Here is a 20,522-nt window from a genome sequence, read left to right on the forward strand (position 1 = left end):
CTCTGGGTTTACGGTACTCATTATATTAGAAGAAAATCTTACAGCAAATAACATGTATTTCCCTGTTGTGGTAAGAACAATGAGGTTCAATTTATATCTGTTGTGTTTCGTCAGAGGCATTTGTTGTCTAGTAACACTGTGCATAGTATTTGCAACTCAGGTTGCGCAAATAACAAGATTCTTCAAGATGCATTGAAGGGATGGGATAGTTAGCCAATGTAAAAGGAAAAACAGTGTGGATTCCTACCCAGACTTAAATCAGCATTATTATGCTGCAACTGTTCACAAGTGAAGGCGTGACAGGCTGGAGCTTCTTCACTTGAGAAGTGGCATGTGTGGAGTACTAGCATGTGGGAAAGGCTGTCTTCGCCACTCAGTGATGTTGCTGCTAGCAGAGAAGAATGTTTTCTCCCTTCCCTGCTATCTGCCCAAGCTTCATCTGTGAGAGCCATATTCTTTCCCCTATGCCTACAGAAAGCAGACTGAGGATGCCAAATACTGAAGAGTGAATGCTCTGAAGAAGCTGTTATTGAGGAGGGGATTGCAGATGGGGTCAGACCTCTGGATCTACATGGATTCAGACCCAGTGAATGAAAACTTCCTATGGAAACTAAGTGGGACCTTTATTCCAGTGTAGGCAGGACAGAGGTTGTGGAAGTGGTGTGCTGTAACCCCAAGACTTGTTCTCTGGTTCTAAAGCTCAGTTCTGTTTCCTTAAATCTAACAAACGAAAATCTTCTTAAGTAACTTTTTGAGGAGAAAGGATGAATTTCATCAAATATACCAATATTTTTTTTTGCCCTGTCCTTGAATAGGAACCTGCTTTGTCATCTTTTTCTTACAGCAATGTTGCAAGATATTTTTACTTTTCCTGTGTTAGTACGCATGGCATTTTTTTGTTCCCTAGCCATATTTCACTGTCTGCTATTCTAAACGTATGATCTCACTAGAGTAGTAGGTACAGTTGGAGCCAAGGCAAGACTTACTTTAGTGTAATAATATGCAAGCTGAAGTTTTGATGGACAAATATGTGACTTGCCATGGTTAATTTTTTCAAGATATATAATGAAAATATTGAGGTCACAATGAGTTGGATTCTATTCTGAAGTAGTTTAAGAAAAGATGAGTCAGAATAGTGTACATAAAAATTATTCTCAAATATTTTCAAAGATATATTTGAGAAAGACTCAAATTGAGTCCTAGAGAAGGATATGAAATCTTAGAAAGATTAGAGAAATAGAGAAATCTAGACAAATGCAAGAAGTTACAGAAAGATTGTGAAATAACGTGAAACTTTATGTTGAACTTTCACAGTGTTTAAGGGATTGGAAACATATTGTCTGTTTACCAGCAATCTGTACATAACCAAACAGGTAACTCAGGTTTTTGCAAGCATCTCAGGCCTTACTGAGTGACTGTTTTCATTGCAAGGTATAATTTGGTTCCTTGCTATAGCTGATGCAAACATGGTTATGTTTTGCTGATAATTTCAGAGTGCCTGACAGAGAGATGAATACATGTACAGAAGGATACTTCAGGTATTTAACTGAATGGATTCTATACTTTACAAAATAGCAATAAAGGTCCTATTTACTTTCTTGAATCCCTTTCCATGTGGTTCCATATGCACGACTAACGTAGCTACTGATCCAAGGGTGATATGCAGGAAAGGTGAATTCTCCAACAAATTCAGGGGTAACAGCACAGTAAAGTAATGATGGATCAAACTTCAGCTATAGTATAATCCTGCAATACATCACTGTGAAAGCTCATCATGGGGCTTGAACGCCCTGTTGCAGTTGTGGTTGGCTCTACTGAGAGCTGTATGCTCTATTGCCAGGGTTGTCATCGTTTTGGTGTCTTAGGGAAAGCAAGAGCGTAACACCTCTTGGCAAGAATAAATTTGATGGGCCAGATCTCAGTTCTTCCCAGTTATATGAGACATGCTTCAGGTGCATTGCAAACCTTAGACAAGGAACTGTGGTTTTGTTTTCGCAGTGAACAATCAGCCAGACAGATGTCTTAAACACTGAAAAACGAGTCTATCAAGATTCAGTGATTCAGCTGAGCCTGTTTCGGATCTGAGTTACTGTTAATTGTATACTGGGAAAAATGTATATTTTCCTCATCCACATCAAACCAAGGAGTCAGAACCATCTTCTCAGACAGACAAGCAGAGAAGAGTAGCTAAGTGGAAGGCCCTTCACTGGGTATACAACTATCGAACAGGTTTCTGTGGAAACAGGCTGCCATGTACTAAGTGAGAAACAGGGGGAACTCAAGAGTTAATGCATTAGACTTTCTTCCTTTTTGTTTGGTTTGACCTAATTTCTGACCTCTTTCTAATCTCTCACTAGAGTCCATCTTTTGATTTCTTGAAAATTCTTTCCATGATAGAGAAGACTGGGAGCGTCTGCTCATAAAGGACAAACTCTGGTGAAGCAGTGTCTGTTCAAACTGAGCCTCGGTTTGTGGCTCTCTGACCCTTCTGAGATAACCAGCAGGGATCATTCACCTCTGATCTAACATGTTCTGCAGCAGTTGGTGCATGAAGAAAACACACTGATTGTGCACTTAAGGAGGCATTAATTATCAAAGTTCTTAGAAAGCTGATGCGTAGTGCAGAAAGCAGCATGTCTCAGTTCTAGCACTTTGGGAAGATGCTCAATATGTGAGTCTGGCACTATCAGGGCTCTGCTATTAGAATTTTTCTGTCCTTTGCCAGATTTGGATCCTCTGCTTTCAAGTGCAGCTGCAGTTACTGGTATCCTAGCAGGCAAACACATTTCTGTTTCAGCAGCAAAATACTTCAGTTGGAGTATTTGTAGACTTGGGAAGGGAGGATTTGGGGGATTTTTGTTGGTGGTTGCTTTGTTGTTATTTGTTTGTTTGTTTAAGTGAGGCAAATAACACATTAATATAATTTTCCTAGTCCTTTCTAATGTCTGTTTCCATTTACGTGGCATGAACTTACTTGTTAAGGTTTGGCAGTTTGGAGTGATGCATTGCTGTTCCTGGCAGCAAGCACCATTACTGGTCTAGAACCCCTTTGTATGGCATTCCATGGCCTTGGCACTGTTAATAAGTTAATTCATGGACAAAGAACACTGCAATATCATTACTGTCATTACTGACATTGTGTGTTCTACAAAGTGCATTTCATGAATATGATCCTTAGAAGTGGAGGCTGACAAGAAAAGTCTAGGCATTGCAGTGCCATACATAGCTTGATGCAGCCTCGCTGCTACAAACAGGTTCAAAATCTGTTCTGATTACACAGTAAAAGCGTGTCACCTGAACCTTGCAAAATTATATCTGCAAAGGTTGTCTTTGCCCCAATGAAATCTGATGGTAGGGTAGTTACCAGCTTCCATAGGTTGTTGGTGGAACAGTATAGAGAAGCTGACTTATTGATTGTCAATTTTTTATATTCACAGGCAATGTTAATAATTTCATTTTAACAGGTTTTACAATGCAGTTTTCATTTTTAATTCATTTTCTAACAAGATAGATTGCCTGTTTAGCCACTATGCACAATAGACACAAAACTGTTGTATTTAGAAAAGTTATATGCTTTTAATTAGTCCATGTTTATTTTCCCTTTAAGAGCAAAAAAAAAAAAAAAAACAAAAACCTAACCAGACAAAAAAAAAACTGATGTTGAGTTCGTAAAGTATGTACTTAACTACAGTTTTCCTGTATATAAAACTTGTATAACATGTTATTTTCTCTACTTCCTGCTTACTAAATGTCATTTACCATAACTTACAGTGTAAATGAGGCTGAACCTTCTTTTGAAGCATCCAGAAGGTATTATTTCTGTTTTTAGTGTATCATAATACACTAATTTTTTCAGAATTTCCTCAAACTTTCATCTTCATACCCTTCAGCCATCTCTGTGTTTCCTTACTCTGTCAATAATTATTTACTGTAGAATTAACTGACAGATTGCTCTAAATCCAGTGGATCCCAGTCTTTCCCAGCCATTGTACCACTACCTCAATCTGAGGGCTAGCATCCCAGAAAGGCCCACATCTTGCTTAAAAGAGGTTGAGTGCTCCTAGCTCCCATTTGACAACACTGTGAGTTTAGTGTGTTCCATATCTCTCAAGACAGGACGCCCAGATACAAGTCATCATCACATGTACCCTCCCATGAGCTTGCATGTTTTCTGATCGGCACTAGGTTTCATGCTTTTGGTAACCCAGCTGCTTGCTGCACGATGAAGCAGGGCCACGGCATGCAAAGGGAGCAGTCCAGCTCATGTCAACCGGTAATTCCAGCCCTGGCTTCCATGAAGGAGCCTGCAGGATTAAAAGATGGGCAAGCTAAACTAAAAAGGCACGCCATAAATGACAAACAAGTAGTGGCACCAATAGCAGTAGTTGGGAGCCACACCGTTATTTGACACCTGACAGTCCTGTAGACATATTTCATACTAGTGGATATCGAACTGCTGAAACTGCTAAAATTTTGGGAGTACTACTGACTGCTTCTAACCAGCTATTACTTATACCCTAGCACCCTCTCTCTCAAATGTAATAGATACTTACATTCAAAGCTAATTTGAATGCTTGGTTTGAAGCAATGCAATCAAAGAAACAGAAAGGAAAGATAACCGTTCAGATTTACAAGCCATTAACAATGCTTCCCACACGTCTCAGGCATTACAGAAAAAGGCCTGACATTATATGATCATTTTTGCCACAATACACAGACAAAACACCCAGAAGTAAAGAATTTTCTTACACTTACTGTACATATTTAATGAAGTATTTAGACACATTTAAAATTAAGCCTAATAAGTACTTGGGATACTGTAATGATTCTTTCCAAATCTGTATTGAATTGTCCTCTCCTCCCATATCATGTCTGTTCACTGAACATCTAATAGGCTTAAAGAAGAAAAAACTTTGACTGAGAAAAAGATATTTCATGTGCACAGGCTGGTAAAATAATTTAAGGCTTCAGAAAGCAGCAAGACAAGTATAGTGATGACATTTGAGCAGTGCCTTTTTACTACCTGTTTCAATGTTGGAGAAAAAAAAATCATTTTTGTCATAATTTCATCATTCTGAATATTTATAATCTACTTTTGGATTGAAATTACAGTTACTAAATTGAGGTAGGTACCAGTCATTTATAGCAGAATAGAGTACAACCTAGAATATAGATTGTGCCACCATGGGAGAGAGTGCGTGCTGTTCTAACAAAAGTATCTCATTTAAAGTTCTTCCCTTCACTTCAGTAACAATTTCTCTGTCTATGTGTTTCTCTGTATTTTTTTATGAATTTTTTCTGTATTTTTTTTCCCCTGATTCTCAGACATTTCATAATGCGGATGTGTTGCTTTTTACTAATGTTCTTTATTCATCTACAGTAGAAACAGATATTCAGTGGCTTATGCAGCTCAGAAACCATGGCTGTTGAATGCAACAGTGGAGGAGAACATTATATTTGGGAGCCCATTTAATAAACAAAGGTAAATATGAAACAACTTGCAAAAAATAAAAATTTAATAATAATAATAATAATAAATAATAAATAAACCTGACTGCTTCCCTTAAGGGGTTTTGTCTTCTCCTTCTGGCAGAAGCTTTCAGATTCTGAAAAATATCAATGCACATGAACCCTAGTGTGGGTTTAGCTAACCTGACTTTAGCCATTTTAAAAGGCTTTTGCTTTAAATTAGCCTTTCGAGGCTCTTTCTCTACCCTGAGTGCATGTCTAAAATTTATGTGAGGAATCACACAGCAGCAGCGATTCTCCATGGAATACAATGGAAGCCTTATGTGTATTTTTCAAGCAGCTAAAGTCAGGTGAGATGAATCCCATCTTTGGATGCTAGTGCCATATTTTTGTTTTGTTTAGTGGAGCTTGAGGTTGCCAGAGGACTATGGAAACAAAGATAGTAGGCATGTTTCCACTGAGTTTATGTCCTAATCCTGCTGTGATATAGTTGCTGGAGCACCCACTTTACAAAAACAATGCACATATGCAGATGGGGTACCTCAAGGAAATAACCTTAATTCTTCCTATAGAAATACAGGAGAAGGGAGTGTGAAAGCTGGAAGTGCATAGTTTCTGTTCTGCCTATCCAGCACTTGCTTATAACGTCTTTCCAAAAAGGCTAGCTAACAAATACAGTGGAAAAAATGACTTAAGTAAAATAAATTGCTGTTGTTTCAAAGGTCATACTCATTTTATTTTAAATTATAAAAAATACAACCCATTCCTCTTAGTGTGTACTTTGATAAGATGTATGATTCCATTCCCACTTAACAAAAGTTAACAAATAACTCAAAATCAAGCACCTACATTTTCAGGGACTAGGTTCTTCAGCTAGTACATCATCCTAAATTCATTCATATCAAAGGGGCAAAACTGAATTAACACCACTCAGATTTTCTGGTCCCAGCTGCTTATTAGCAGATCATCAGAGATACCCCACAGACCTAGAAATCTCATAACACATTTCGAGTTTTTGCAAGAGGTTTCCTGACGCAAGATCAGAAGCACTGTAAGGATCCTTTGCCCTGAAATATCACACTGAAGTAACTGAAGAGGCACCTAAAAGGGGAAGAAGAAAACTCATTGAAAAATGTCTTCAAATACTCCAGAGTCCAACAAAACTGCTCAGTGACAGGGAAGAACGTATCCAGCAATTTAAGTAACAGAATCTTCAAAAAATAGTCTTGCCAATGAAAATTTCTGATAAATATGTGATTTTTTACAACATTTGCCTTACTTATTTTTGCAATTATCATTTGCAAAACATCACAGGGCCATAATAACTTAGCTGTGAATTTGAGATATAGGGTTTTTTGTTTTGTTTTTGTTTTTGTGTTAATAAAGCATGTGGCTGGTTAAACAATTGCAATGACCGTGTTGGTTTTACAGGTACAAAGCTGTTACGGATGCATGCTCTCTGCAGCCTGACATTGACTTACTACCATTTGGTGATCAGACAGAAATTGGAGAAAGGGTAAATAACCTCAAGGCTTTCGTGTTTGCTTAGTCTATGTATTAAGAAGGGACTTTCTGATGTCACTCATCTAATCTGATTTGGGTTGCCAGCCTGATAAATAATTGTAATTCACTAGTGTTTACTGAAGTTATTTTGCATTAGCTGCTGCAGCATTCTAGGCAGTCATGACAATGAATAAATGCTATGACATTAAACAATATTGTTATGTGATCTCTAATCTGGAGAGCACAAGACAGATACAAATCTAAATAATGTATTTTGTTTCAGAGATCAGAATTTGCCCCTACGCATATATTGTTTCTTTGTATGCCATAGAATTACTACACTGGATGTTATGATACACAATGAAAAACAAAGATTCTCAAGGGATGAGTTTTGTGCAAATTTCCATAGAAAATTGGGAAAGATTCATACTGGAATTATTTCAGTGAGTTTGTTGTTCACTATGGGATAAAATTCAAAATGTAGTAGTCAGTAAAAGGATAAATAGGGTTTAAAGTGATGGGTGAAATGGCCCTTTTACAGTATATTCATATAGCAGAGTGATGTTGCTGTGAGCATACAGAAATTTAAACTGTGTATTTTGTCCTACAGGAAAATTGGGTTACTTGGCACTGATCTTAAGCCAGGAGAGCTTTATTCCCAAGCTCTTGTCAAGCACATCTCCATTTTGGTCTGAATGTGTGTGAATGAGTTAGTTTAAAAAAGCTAATTCTGTTTCCCAATAATGAATACATGGCCATATAAATCTTAATTGAACATCCTTGGATAAATACTTGGGCATCTAGACAGGACTGAGGCCTGTACAGCAACAGCACAGATCAGAAGGTCTCTGGTTTATTAAGACCTCAGGGATGTGAACGAGTGGCCTTAACTGTAGGATGGACATGCCTGGAAAAAGGCCGACACTTTAATGGTTGAAAAGGAAAGAAAATGAAAGAAAATATATAAATAAATAAAAAGTAATGTGCTCCTTTTGAACAGCTGCACCATGCTTTTTGTTGTATTGACATGTTAAAAATTGTTTTGAAAAAAAAAATCCTTCTTCAACTGTACCTCAAAAGGGATTTTTTGATAGCCAATATTTTGCTTGCAGAATTTTATGCTAGCATTGGTTGCATTTTTCAATCTAAGAAGCCTACTGTGCTTAGAGAAGCTCTTCATAATTCATACTTATCCATGATTCGTTGCTGAATAATAATTTTTCTTTGTAATGTAAGGATTATGCTTGTTTATCAACAGGATTAGCATTTTAACTAAGCAATTGATTTTTATTGGAACCTTGTATAACTGTAAAAATCATATTTCCCAAGACCTATCATAATGTTTATTCAAAGATGCATATTTCTGATCCATTATATTCATTAGGGGATTAATTTAAGTGGTGGCCAACGACAGAGAATCTGTGTAGCTCGAGCACTCTATCAGAACACCAACATTGTCTTCTTGGTAAGATTTTTCTTTTTCATATGGAGCACATAAAGTTAGTAATAAAACTGTCATTCCTTGTATATATCTTCAGAAAACTTTATATTATCTTCAGAGAACTATAGGGACTTGTATTCAACTACAAATTCAAGTTATGGAGTTAGGAAATAAAAAGCCACCAGAGGCGGTATCAAAACATACTGGGAGACTAAAGAAGGTGGGACCTACAGAGATTAATGCTGAAGGAGGCAAACAGATTGCCTTTTACTCACTCACAGTGGTACCTTGTATCAACATAATCCTGCTGAAATCAGCAAGACTTCAGGATAAGGAGAAGCACCATAATGCAATTAGATCTGAGCAATGAACAGACTGAGCATTCAGCAGTCTCCTGTAGAACGCTGTGGATTCAGACAGACTTTTCCTTCTCGGTTACTTCAGGGTATGTCAGGAATTTCAGGAGGCTACTGTTCATGAAAGGGCTGTCTGAGACCCTTCAAAATTAACCAGAGACTTAGCTCTGTTCTTAGAGAAGTGTTTGTACAGCTGAATGTTATCTTATTGCTAGCTGCAAGTTTAGTTTGGGTGAAATCAGTGTAGTTCCTGACTCTGCTTTATCTTAACTGTACCAGTTTCACATCAAAGTTAGACTCAAGTTTGGCTCTGGTTTCCAACATTTTCAATTTTGAATGTGAAATTTCAGACTTAGTGTTCCTTATCATGCTTACTTCATATTGTCAGTGTGGCACCAGCACTGCACACATCTAGACACAAAAAAATTAAATGAGTCTGTTACTATGAATTGAAGAATAATGGATTCTAGGTCACTGCTTTATAGTGCAGCCCTCTGACTAGGTCTTAGTCATTAGAGAGAGATGATTGGTCATGGAAGATGCTTTCTATTAAAAAAACAAAACAAAACAAACAAACAAACAAACAAACAAAAACTTTTTAAATTAAAAATATATACTTTTTAAACCCTGCTCTTTTTATTTATTTTATTTATTTTATTTAATTGCAGGATGACCCATTCTCTGCTCTGGACATTCACTTAAGTGATCATTTAATGCAGGAAGGGATTTTGAAGTTTCTCCAAGAAGACAAGAGGACTCTTGTTCTGGTGACACATAAGTTACAATATCTACCACATGCTGACTGGGTAAGAAAAGAGCTACTATGCTGCAGATCTGCTAACGATGAACATACGTTTGAAGTTAACACTGTAATGCTTGACAAATTCACTATTGCTTTCTGTAATAGAGTGATTAATTCTATATATCATGTGGCTAGCTACAACATTACATAACATGGATTTTATAATAGAAGAAAACATTTTATTTTTATATTATTTGTGTAGGATTTTTGATGGAAAGCCACTAAAGAATTGTGACTTAATTACAATTATGACTAACTTAATATGGCTTGTCCATGTGTTTTACAAGTACAGATGAGTTTGGCTTACAGAAATTTCAGTTTATGAGCTGTGCTAACAAAATTAAGAAATTATTTCTTAAATATTGAATACAGTGAACACAGAAATTTATATGAATGTAATCTCAACAATTCTAGGACATCTTGTAGGATCCAGGTCAGTGATTATACTACATATATTGCTGAGTAGACCTATTGGGTGCTTTCTCCCCTAGATCATAGCAATGAAGGATGGAATGGTGCTTAGGGAAGGGACACTAAAGGATATACAAAACAAGGATGTTGAGCTGTATGAACACTGGAAAACTTTGATGAATCGCCAGGATCAAGAATTGGAAAAGGTAAATAGGAACATGTGGGCAAGGATATCAAGGAAATATTTTTCAGTTAATTTCTAAAAAATCAAAACATGTCATGAAGCAAGTTTTAAACTAGACACTAAGGAATAACACATGAACAGTAGGAGATGTAAGGTCTAGAAGAGATTGTCTGAGAAGTCCATCCTAGGTGGTTTTTAAGGACACATTAGGCAAACATCCTTTTGGAATGATGTGCGCAATTGATCCATTCCTGGGGCAAGGGGTCTACTAAGGGACTTTCTATTTTAGCCTTATGTTCTGTTATTGCCATAAGGATTTAGGATTCTTTAAGAACTATTTTCAAAGTTTTTATCATTCTAGAAGAGAGGGAAAGAAAGAATACAAGGCAAAAAAGAGGAAGAAAGTGGACAAAGAAGGATTTTCTGAAAGAAAAATCCTAAAATACTGCGTTTTTGCATTCTGTGGCCTAACTGATCCAAATAAAGTCTCTTTGAGGTTAATGTTGGTGCCAACACAGTAGCAGACAACTGAGCTCTCAAATTAATGAATGGTTTCTTATCACAGGATATGGAAGCTGACCAGACTACTCTGGAGAGAAAAACTCTTAGAAGAGCCATGTACCCCAGAGAATCCAAATCACAACTGGAAGATGAAGATGAAGGTATGTTTTATCATTTCATTTTTTTATTCTATTGCTATCATTGCCATTTCACTTGAATATACAAAGCTGACAGCTAGCCGTGAAGTATGAAGATGTTGAGGGGAGGCTGGATACTGGCAGCTGGCAACAAGACCCATCAGGAACATCCCTAGGATGACAGACCAGGCCTAAAGGGATTAGTCAGTCCTGAGAAGCAATTCAGTGATGCCAGGGAAGAGAAGAGGTGAAGTGCAGGCTTCCTCTTACAGGGAGCACTAATCACAAAGATTCCAATGGTGCTGTTTGCTGTAATGATCACAGAATACAGACTAGCTATTTGCAGGCTCTTTATTAATGCCTTGTGTTTAATCTGGCAAAACTCATGGTGGATTGCTATTTAGGACATAGATCTGTTGGGCCTTGATTACTGCATTTTGAGGAGATTCCCAATCATTGTACAGTAGGCAGAGCTAGACACCAAAGTCCTTGAGATGGAAATACTACATTGTCTTCATACTTATTTGGTGAATGTGGGCAGAACAGCTCTTACTATGTGCAGTTATCACTACATTTTATCAGTTAATTTCTTGGAGGAGTTTAAACTGGGGTCACTCCCAAGCTCCTCCTTTTGATCTGTGCAGGAAAGCCTTGCCAACAACCTAATCCCAGAAATTGGAACCCATTATTTCTTTGTGGGGGTAATATAGAAAGTACAAAAAAAAAGATGTGTCCTTATAGTCCACAGAATGCTTACAAAAAACAGTCATCGTTAGGATTATAAACTATATATCAGTATCTTCAGGGCTGAAATATAACCTGAGAATGCATTCCAGGTCATCCACAACTCCTATGTAGCCTGGGAATGTACACGTCTCTGTGTCCCAAAATAGTATATAATTTTCAAAAGTGTATAATATTAACTTTAAAGAAAATGCTTCTTACTAATTCATTTTTAATGTTCAAAATCAGAAATAGGTTGCATACACTGTCAGTTTAGAGCTGTCAAGTAAGAGCAGGTCATCTTTTTTTTTTACCCAAGTGTATCATGCAAAGCTATCAGACATATATTCTTTTTACTTGGTGGAAAAATATTTTAATGTAATATTTATGCATATATGAAATACATATTTGCCATAGCAAAAGTCTGCCACCAATTGTATTTCAGTATGATGTGCAAATTATCAAATAGTCAATGGTAGGCCCAGAAGAAACACTAATCCAACATCTACATTCTTTTAAATAGACAAAACTTTAGTACCTCTAAATAAAGTGAGAGTAAAATTCACTTGTGCAACAAATGACAGAGCCTCTGAATGGAAAGCTTGGGAGAACATTTTGTAATCTTGCACATGACCCATAGTGCTGTGCTGACAGTACAAGAAAAACAGCTGAACACACTGGGAAAAGGCCTAGTCTCTACTATAAATACAGTCAATACTGAAGACTTAACATTAGTGAAACTTCAACTAGTCGAAGACTGACAGACTACAGAGTTACTCAAAGAACACAGGACAAAGAACAAGTCTTATGAAAATATGTCTGAAGTGTTTTCTGTTTTCAAATGATGAGTTGTATTTTGTCATTAAAACGTAAGGTTCAAAACAAAAGTCAACCACATACAGTAAAACCAGGTATGATTCTTAGGACTGCATCCAAGCTAACTTGATTAAATGTCTGAATCACAGAGGAAGAAGAGGAAGAAGATGAAGATGATAATATGTCAACTGTCTTGAGGCTCAGGACAAAGATGCCATGGAGAACCTGCTGGAGATATCTAACTTCTGGAGGATTTTTCTTGCTCTTTCTGATGATTTTCTCAAAGTTGTTGAAACACTCAGTTATAGTAGCCATAGATTATTGGCTTGCTACGTGGACATCCATGGACAATGAAAATGAACTCAGGAATGCTGATGATGCTAAGAGCACAAAGGTGGGCCATACCTTGGAACCTGACAGAAAATAAAAAAATAAATAATTTAAAAAAATAAAAAAGAGAGAAAATGTTTGCTGTTCATTTCAAAGCCAGCTAGACTGGAAAGATAGATAGACATAGTAAAATTAATCATTAGATAGGATGTATGAAAAAATTATGCTAAAAATACAAGGCAATTCAAATTTTATCAGTCTTTTCAAACATGTAAAACTGAAGCAGAAGCATGTTAAGGGTAGAAAAATGGTTGAGAAATGAGGAATCTCATAACAAACTTTTCCAGCTGGATTTTTTAACACCTAAGTCAATGACCCCATTTACTGGCTATCCAGTTATGTCCTGTCAGGAAAGAAAAGTACAAAAAAAAAAAAAAAAACAAACAAATAAACAAAAAGTCTTCAAATATTCAAGTGTACTGCTTAAATAGGATCTGTTTATTGTTGTAAATGTAACTAATATACAAATATCTTATCAGAATCCACTTAGCAAACTTTCAGAAGGCTTAAGAGTGTTATAGCCCTGGCAGATTAGTGTAGGATTTGCTCTAAGAATTTTAGTGGTGCTTGAACTTAATAATGTGGAAGTTTCCAACGTCTCTATAGTGCCTTAATTATTGAGATAATCTAGTCTGTTTGTCTGAATTCCCTGGCTAACAATTTGCCTACTTTCATGTTTACCCACCTCGTCTATCTTCATAGTTCTATAGTTCTATAGTTCTTCATAGTTCTTCAGCGTCTTGAAGGATACTTGTCAGTAGCTTGAGTAATCTTGGAGCAGTCAGATTTTCTAATTACATTAACTTCATGAATTTCAGTTCCATGACAGCTCTTTTATTTTCCAAAAAACCAAACAAAACAAAACAAAAAACAATCTAAAATGTAATATAATTATGTAGTATCTGCAATGTGACATAGCAGCTGTTTGTACCAGGTACTAGTTCTGAAGAGCAGTACCTTGAGAACTTCACAGTAGACAAAATAAATGTGTGTTTACTCCTAGGACTGATATATTTGTCATTTTATTAGACTTATCATGTAGCTGTCTTCAGCATCCTCTCTGGAGCAGGAATAGTCCTGTGCCTCATCACATCTCTAACTGTGGAGTGGATGGGTCTTACAGCAGCCAAGAACCTACATCATAATCTCCTCAATAAGATCATCCTTGGACCAATCAGGTACAGGAAAAATAATGTTCCTTCTGGAGAACTACACAGTCAAAATCTGCCCTCTTTTTAGCTGGAAATGTACTCCTGTGAAAAACTCTTGTAATGGCCCTGTTTCCTTCAAGACTTCAAAAAGTGAAAATAAGCAGTGAAGCAATGGGGGAAAAAATCCCATGTCAGCACATGTCAAATTTTGACCCCTTTTTTATCTGGCTGAAAGGTAGGTGTGTCAGATAGCTCCATGCAAGCTTCAAGGCTTGGATATCAAGGAAGGCTTTAAGTGTAGTTCTGGCTCCACAGTACCCAGAGCCAGCCCTGGGGTCAAATGATTTGAACACTAAGCTTCTTCTAATGCCTGTGGGGATAGATTCTGTACATGCCAAGAATGGTCTCTTGTAGGCAATGGTCTGGCCAGAAGGGTTCCTGCATAATGAATACAGCTATCACAGTTCTTTCACAAAACAATGAAGTCCTGGTGCCTGGACCTGTGCAGGAGGTCAAATAGCAGCCAGGGAGAGGATTTGATCCTTAAAATGGAATGTAAGCCTGGAGGGAGTGTAGAAGAAAGAGCAAAAGGTAAAATGATTTGGGAGCTTTTGGAAGAGATGAGTTAGCAGCTAAGTGGGAAAAACGCCAAGAGAAGCATTTGGATAGTTAGAATGCAGACATGATGGGCTGGTGTGATATTTATGTTTATTGCTTAGTTTTAGAAAATAGCTGGACACAGCCTTGTATTTTATCTGACTAGGATTTTTATCCAAAACTGGAATTCCATTTCAAATAACATTTTGCTTTTAATTTTTTCAACAGGTTCTTTGATATGACTCCACTGGGACTAATTCTAAATCGCTTCTCTGCTGATACCAATATCATTGATCAGGTATACATATCAATATATTCTGTTTTATTATATCTTAGCTTTGTAAATTTTCACTTAGCTGCTGAATAAGATGATGCATTAAAGTATTCACTAGAGAAAAGCATGGCAAAAAGAGGGTCTGGAAAGGATAATAGACAAATTCAAAATATAAATTAGTCATACATTTGTAGCAACAAGGGCATTAAACTATTAGATTAAATGTGATAGGAGATGGCAGCTCTTAATTTCTTCATATACAGATTAGTAACTTTTGTTGGAAAATCTGGGTTAGCAAAACACCAGATTTTGGATTCAAATCAGGAAAACAGAATTTAGAATATAATAACTTTTACTATATGGTAGTGCATGTGAGGTAAATAGGTGCTCCATCCTGGCTGTAGCACGTATGAATTTAGATCATTCAGGGAGAGAAAGGGATACTTTCATTATGTCTGTAAATCAAAAGGTTTGAATGAGTAATAATCCTGGATATAAGGATGATGGGAACATGGAAGAAAAATTAAGAAGTTCTGAGAAAGAGAGTGCTGTTTCTCTAAATATTTAGTATATCAAGAACAACATACTCTTTCTTCCCTCTTATATAAGTGAGGTGGAAATGGCCCCTACTTCATCATGATCTTTGGAACACTGACCTCTAGAATAAGAACTACTATGCTGTTTTTTAACCTCTGCACATTAGGGAAGTGGAACCACAGAAACATGCAGGCTCCCAGTGTAAGGGGGTATCAATGAGTGTACAGTAATATCATTCTACTTTCCCTAGGGTCCTCTACAGGAAAAGGCATATAGTTGTGCTATCAGTTGATTTTGTCTTATATATTCTGTTTTCTGTTTTTCTGTTTGCTTTAGCACATTCCCCCTACCCTGGAGTCTCTTACCCGGTCCACATTACTCTGCCTGTCAGCCATCGGGATGATCTCGTATGCCACTCCATGGTTCCTTGTTGCTCTTGTGCCCCTTGGCATAGCATTTTACTTCATCCAGAAATACTTCAGAGTTGCTTCCAAGTATGCATTTAAAATCTGCCCTGAAAATTTCTTTTAAAAAGTTGGTATATAGGACTGTATTGAAATGTGAGATTATTGAACTAGTATAAGGGGAAAATTGCCATAGTGACCATGGCATCCTGTATACAGTCCTGAGGTATGAGTTTGAGCCATGCATTAGAGGATGTTTCCAGCTGATCTGACCACAAATAAGGTATTTTGGGAAGTAACATTTGTTGCTGAAGTCTTGTACACTATTAGCTGTTGAGACTGATTAGTGTGAGTTTTGGTAAGTCACCTGAGCCAGCTCACATCTGGTCAAAGCTCCTCTTTGATCTTTTGAGGGTTAGTAGAGAATTGAAAATAACTTCCTGGATTAATGCCAGTCATGACTTTTTCTTCATATTGTGAAAAAATCCACAGAAAGTTATTTCTGCTGTACAGCAACATCTCATACTCAGAATGGTTTGGCTGGTTTTAAAGAGAACATTTTTTTCAGTAGAAAAGTGCCATGATTTCTCAGAGTTATGTTTTTAGTACTAATTATATGATTTAGTAACACATCTAAGCAAGTCATTCTAAGTTTTTTCTTAAGTTTACTCAGTCATGCTTCTTTTTTTTTCTTTTCTTTTTGTAATCAGACAGATGTCTGACTCGTTTTATTCCAATTCCTGATACTTAAAAATGCCCATCAAGGTACCTGCTGGTGGAACATGCATGGAGGCCAAAATAACCTTCTCATCAGCAACACTTCACTTCAGGCCCTGTCTCTGTAGTAGGCATGTTGCAAAGCATTAACTTCTGGTTTTTAGCATCCATCTAAAAGGCATGGTGCTTTTAAATCAAGTGCTCCAGTACAGTTAATTTCATGGATAATTATCTTATTTAGGTAGCCTGAGAAAGAATTATGCCAGTTATTCCCCTTAAATCAATGCAGCAGGTGGGGCACAGAGCAAAGTATCAGTAATTTATCTTCACTGTAGCCGGCTTTTCTTCAGCTTTCCTCAGAATTTCCAATGAATTTTTTTCATAAGAAAACTCCTTAAAGTCAGAATTGGCAAAATAAAAACTGTTTAATTCTAAAATAATTGCTTACATTTTCTAAGATTTTGCAAAAACCTTGTTATTTCTACACTGTGTTTCCAAACTGAATCTGTGCATGACAGTCCAGCAGAGTGTGACTCAAGGTGGCTAGGGAACCAAGGGACCTGTTTTTCATTCATAAATTCATTATGATCTTCTGTCACCCTGTTCTGCTATACACAGCAGTGCACATCATTTAAAATTCTTAAAAAACACAAGAGGAAGCAAAACCTGATATATTAGACCCCAAGGAAATACCGTGTTTTCTCTCTGTGATTTTATAAGGGAAATAAAAGTCTCCATCCATCTCCAAACCTGTTTTTCCCACGTGCTGAACTGATAGCCATAGCACACGAGCCAGCAAGAGGTTAGTCACTCCTGTAGGTCAGCACACACACATGTGTACCATTGGTTTTGCAGTCCCTGATATTCTGCAAGTCCATAACTACCTCATTTATTTTATTTCCTTACAGTTTTCTGGGAAAACATGCATCAGCAAGTGCTTTATTTTTTTTTTAACTTATTTAAATTAAATTATTTTAAATCACTCATGAGGCACACAGGATTGAATTGTGTTCTTCCACTTCATGGTAGAAAAGAATACATATAATAGTTATTCATAGAAAAAATATTCTTGGGAAATGTGTGATGAAGGAATAGCTTGAGCCAGTATTTATAACATATTTGCATGCAATACTTTCCAGCCATATAAGCTTCAACAATTTTTAGAAATGCAAATATTTACAGTATTTCTTGCAGCACTTTGATTCTTTATTGCATTTTCCATTACATCTCTCAAAAACTTCTGTGTATTTTCCATCATAAATTTGAAATAGAGCATATTTATCATCAAAACATAAGCAGCAAATTCAGTTCTGTATACTGTAACGTTCAGCATCATGGAGCAGCTATTTCTGCTGGCCTATCTAATACAGTGTGCAAACAGAGTAGTATTTTAATAAGGAGTTTAAATATCTAATGCTGTGGCCTCTGTTCTGTTTATACTTGTACAGCTGGCTGGTATGCCAATGGCAGTGTGTGACAGAAAGATGTATTTGTCTCTGTGCCTTGGAAAACATTCCCGTTTCAGAAGACTGGAACTTTTAGACTTAAATGTCATTGCTCCATACAGTTTTTGAAAATAAGAAAATTTCTCATTCATATTATTGCTCTATCAGTGATATCTCTATTTCAACCAGTGGGCAAATATTAATGCTACAAACAGGTGGTCTGCTATACTCTGCCATATTTTGTGTACAGCATGCTGTTGTACTTACAGATACTGAAAATGAAGAAAAGTTTTTATGCAAAGACATCAACTTTGTCAGGCCAGCTGAAACACTTGAACTAAAATAGACAAATTTACAGATACACAAGCTTTATTTTATAACTGGTGTAAGAGCCACAAATAACATGCTATGAAGTTTCAAATTAACTGCTCTGAGCTGATTGTATTAACTATATTAATAAATTAGAATGTTTAAGAGTAAAAGGTGATTAGTGATGGCTAAAATAGACAGCAGGGTTTTAGCCAGGAGAGAGGTGGTGATATCTTCACTGTGGGACCAAGAGAAGCTTGACTGTAACCAAAAATTGGCAGGGCGGAGGTGGCTGCACTGTGATTGTAGTCTTCTATGACAAAAATGAAATGTCAGATTTTTGTGCCAGTTTCTTTCTACACTATAGAAATTGTATTTTGCATGATCCTGAAAAGAATATGTTCAATACATAAAATACTGCTGTTGTCCATTAGGCAGTAACATTTCTACAGGAAAAGATGTAATAGCTTCCTGCTGTTTGTTTTCTCTGCTCCAGGGACCTCCAGGAACTTGACGACAGCACCCAGCTACCTTTACTCTGTCACTTCTCTGAAACAGCTGAAGGTCTTACCACCATCAGAGCATTCAGGTCTGTAAAACCAGTTATTAGAGGGAGGCTTGGGTTCTGGTCAGGCCCATGTAGCTTTCTTGGAGCATGTCAAATTACTTGATTTGGTGGACTTTAATTAAGCTATCTCATAAAAGGGAAGTGGTTTTTGTTTTCATGTTGCTTTTCCATACCTTTAAACTCTTGTGCATGTTTACAGTAACATACTAAACATGTATATTGGTTTTCCTCTGAATTAAAGATGGTGACAGTTTTAGGATATGCTTTTTAAACTTTGAAGATGTTTAGTTTAACTGTGCCTTACTTGGACAGCAGGGAGCTCGCCTTTGAGGGCAGGCACAGGAATCACTCCTTCAAAATCCCTGTGCTACAGCCTACAAGCTGTGTTATCCAAGTGCCTCTGAATCATTTCTGTATTTAGCCAATACCTCAGTCAGGGATGCATCACTGCTGTACTCACTAGCTGGGAGAGTATATAAGCAACTAGAGAGACTTTCCAAGAAAACTACGACAGGACAGAACCTGATCTTGATATTCTACAATGTAGCCTTGTCAGCCAAAACAAAAAATTATATTCCAGGTGAGAATTTTTTCACTTTTCCATGTTTTTCTTTTCTTTTCTACATGAAATATAAGCCAAATTAGCTTATTTTCACTGCATTACAGCTAGCATGCATAACTTTGTCAAAGTGCAAGCTTGATGTTGTCCCCAAGTATAACTTGCACTCATTCCACACACAGTAGAATTCCAAACCAGAGTAGATCACACTGTACTACTATTTACATATGTATTTGATCTGGTTCAGCTCTGCAGGAGACTTCTGATATTTTTTCCAGCTCTGCTGGTATTGGCCCATTTTAGCCAGCAGTGATCAGGCTGAGTTTAACAACAGTGCCTCTGCCTCTTTGCAGAGAGATGGACAGAGTGGGATAGAGTCTAAACCCTAGATGGCCAGTGTCTGGAAGAACTCTTTTCTCATCTTGTCAATGAATTACACATTCTCTGAGACTGTTCCATCACTTCAAGCTAGCTTTAGGACCCAGTTTATTAGTTCAGAGAGCTGCAGAAAGGACTGTGGCAAGACGAGCAAAAACGTATGCAGTGTGTTGAAGAGATATGAGCCAGTGGTTAACACAAAATATTTTGACAAGCTATGTCAATATGAATGAAGTATTAAACCGGTAATTCATAATTAAGTCCTGATACTGATGTATGCTGAGACATCTTCTTGAGACATTCAGCGTGGCCTTTCATCACATTATCTCCTGAGAAAGAAGAGGAGCTTAGCATTTCTTGGGAGTCATTCAACTCCTCCTTACTTAACAAAACAACTAAGTGAGCTTGGATGGCAGAGAGTAAAAGACAGCCCCAAAAAATGACGAGGCTTTGTAACCATCACTTGAATTTTCCCAGATCTCTGGTGCAAATCAAAGCCATTTCATTTCCCTTTTTTTGCTCCACTGTCAACCAAGAACCTGAAGTCTCCAGTGGTTTTTGTCAGCAAGCTCATATTTACTAATAATCCCGTTAGTCATTCTCTGTAGTTTGAGTTCAGTATGTTCCAGGATAAAATAGAGCAGCTCTCTGCATAACTTACCACAAAGTAGCACAGTTGGATAAGAAAGCAATTTCAGTGACCTTTGCTGTTTGTCATCTGACAGGATAAAAGTCTAAAAGAGCCCAGAAGATGAGCTGGATGTGGATGAAAAGATACAGATCGAGCAAGTCAGATTTTCCATTAGGAAAACAGGAGTTTTGCTGCCAGAATGGCAGATGAGCAGAATAT

General features: G+C 37.0%; 1 protein-coding gene across 8 annotated transcripts in view; it reads left to right on the forward strand.

Moving 5' to 3' along the window:
• The window catches only part of ABCC9 (ATP binding cassette subfamily C member 9), a 78,019-nt gene that overhangs the window by 39,588 nt on the left and 17,909 nt on the right, over nucleotides 1-20,522 (forward strand). For 4 of the 8 annotated variants that reach the window (XM_082754825.1, XM_082754828.1, XM_082754826.1 and 1 more), the window contains exons 20-32: nucleotides 1,494-1,538; nucleotides 3,772-3,810; nucleotides 5,381-5,482; nucleotides 6,901-6,985; nucleotides 8,357-8,437; nucleotides 9,438-9,575; nucleotides 10,063-10,188; nucleotides 10,732-10,828; nucleotides 12,493-12,737; nucleotides 13,763-13,911; nucleotides 14,710-14,779; nucleotides 15,629-15,786; nucleotides 18,664-18,756. In XM_082754825.1, coding sequence (XP_082610951.1) covers nucleotides 1,494-1,538; nucleotides 3,772-3,810; nucleotides 5,381-5,482; nucleotides 6,901-6,985; nucleotides 8,357-8,437; nucleotides 9,438-9,575; nucleotides 10,063-10,188; nucleotides 10,732-10,828; nucleotides 12,493-12,737; nucleotides 13,763-13,911; nucleotides 14,710-14,779; nucleotides 15,629-15,786; nucleotides 18,664-18,756 — 1,428 coding nt within the window. The remainder of the gene's footprint in view (nucleotides 1-1,493; nucleotides 1,539-3,771; nucleotides 3,811-5,380; nucleotides 5,483-6,900; nucleotides 6,986-8,356; nucleotides 8,438-9,437; nucleotides 9,576-10,062; nucleotides 10,189-10,731; nucleotides 10,829-12,492; nucleotides 12,738-13,762; nucleotides 13,912-14,709; nucleotides 14,780-15,628; nucleotides 15,787-18,663; nucleotides 18,757-20,522) is intronic. The other 4 variants (XM_082754830.1, XM_082754829.1, XM_082754831.1 and 1 more) reach the window with 3 other exon arrangements.

Source organism: Aythya marila, assembly GCF_965140915.1.
Source record: "Aythya marila genome assembly, chromosome: 1".
In the NCBI taxonomy this organism is placed as follows: Eukaryota; Metazoa; Chordata; class Aves; order Anseriformes; family Anatidae; genus Aythya; species Aythya marila.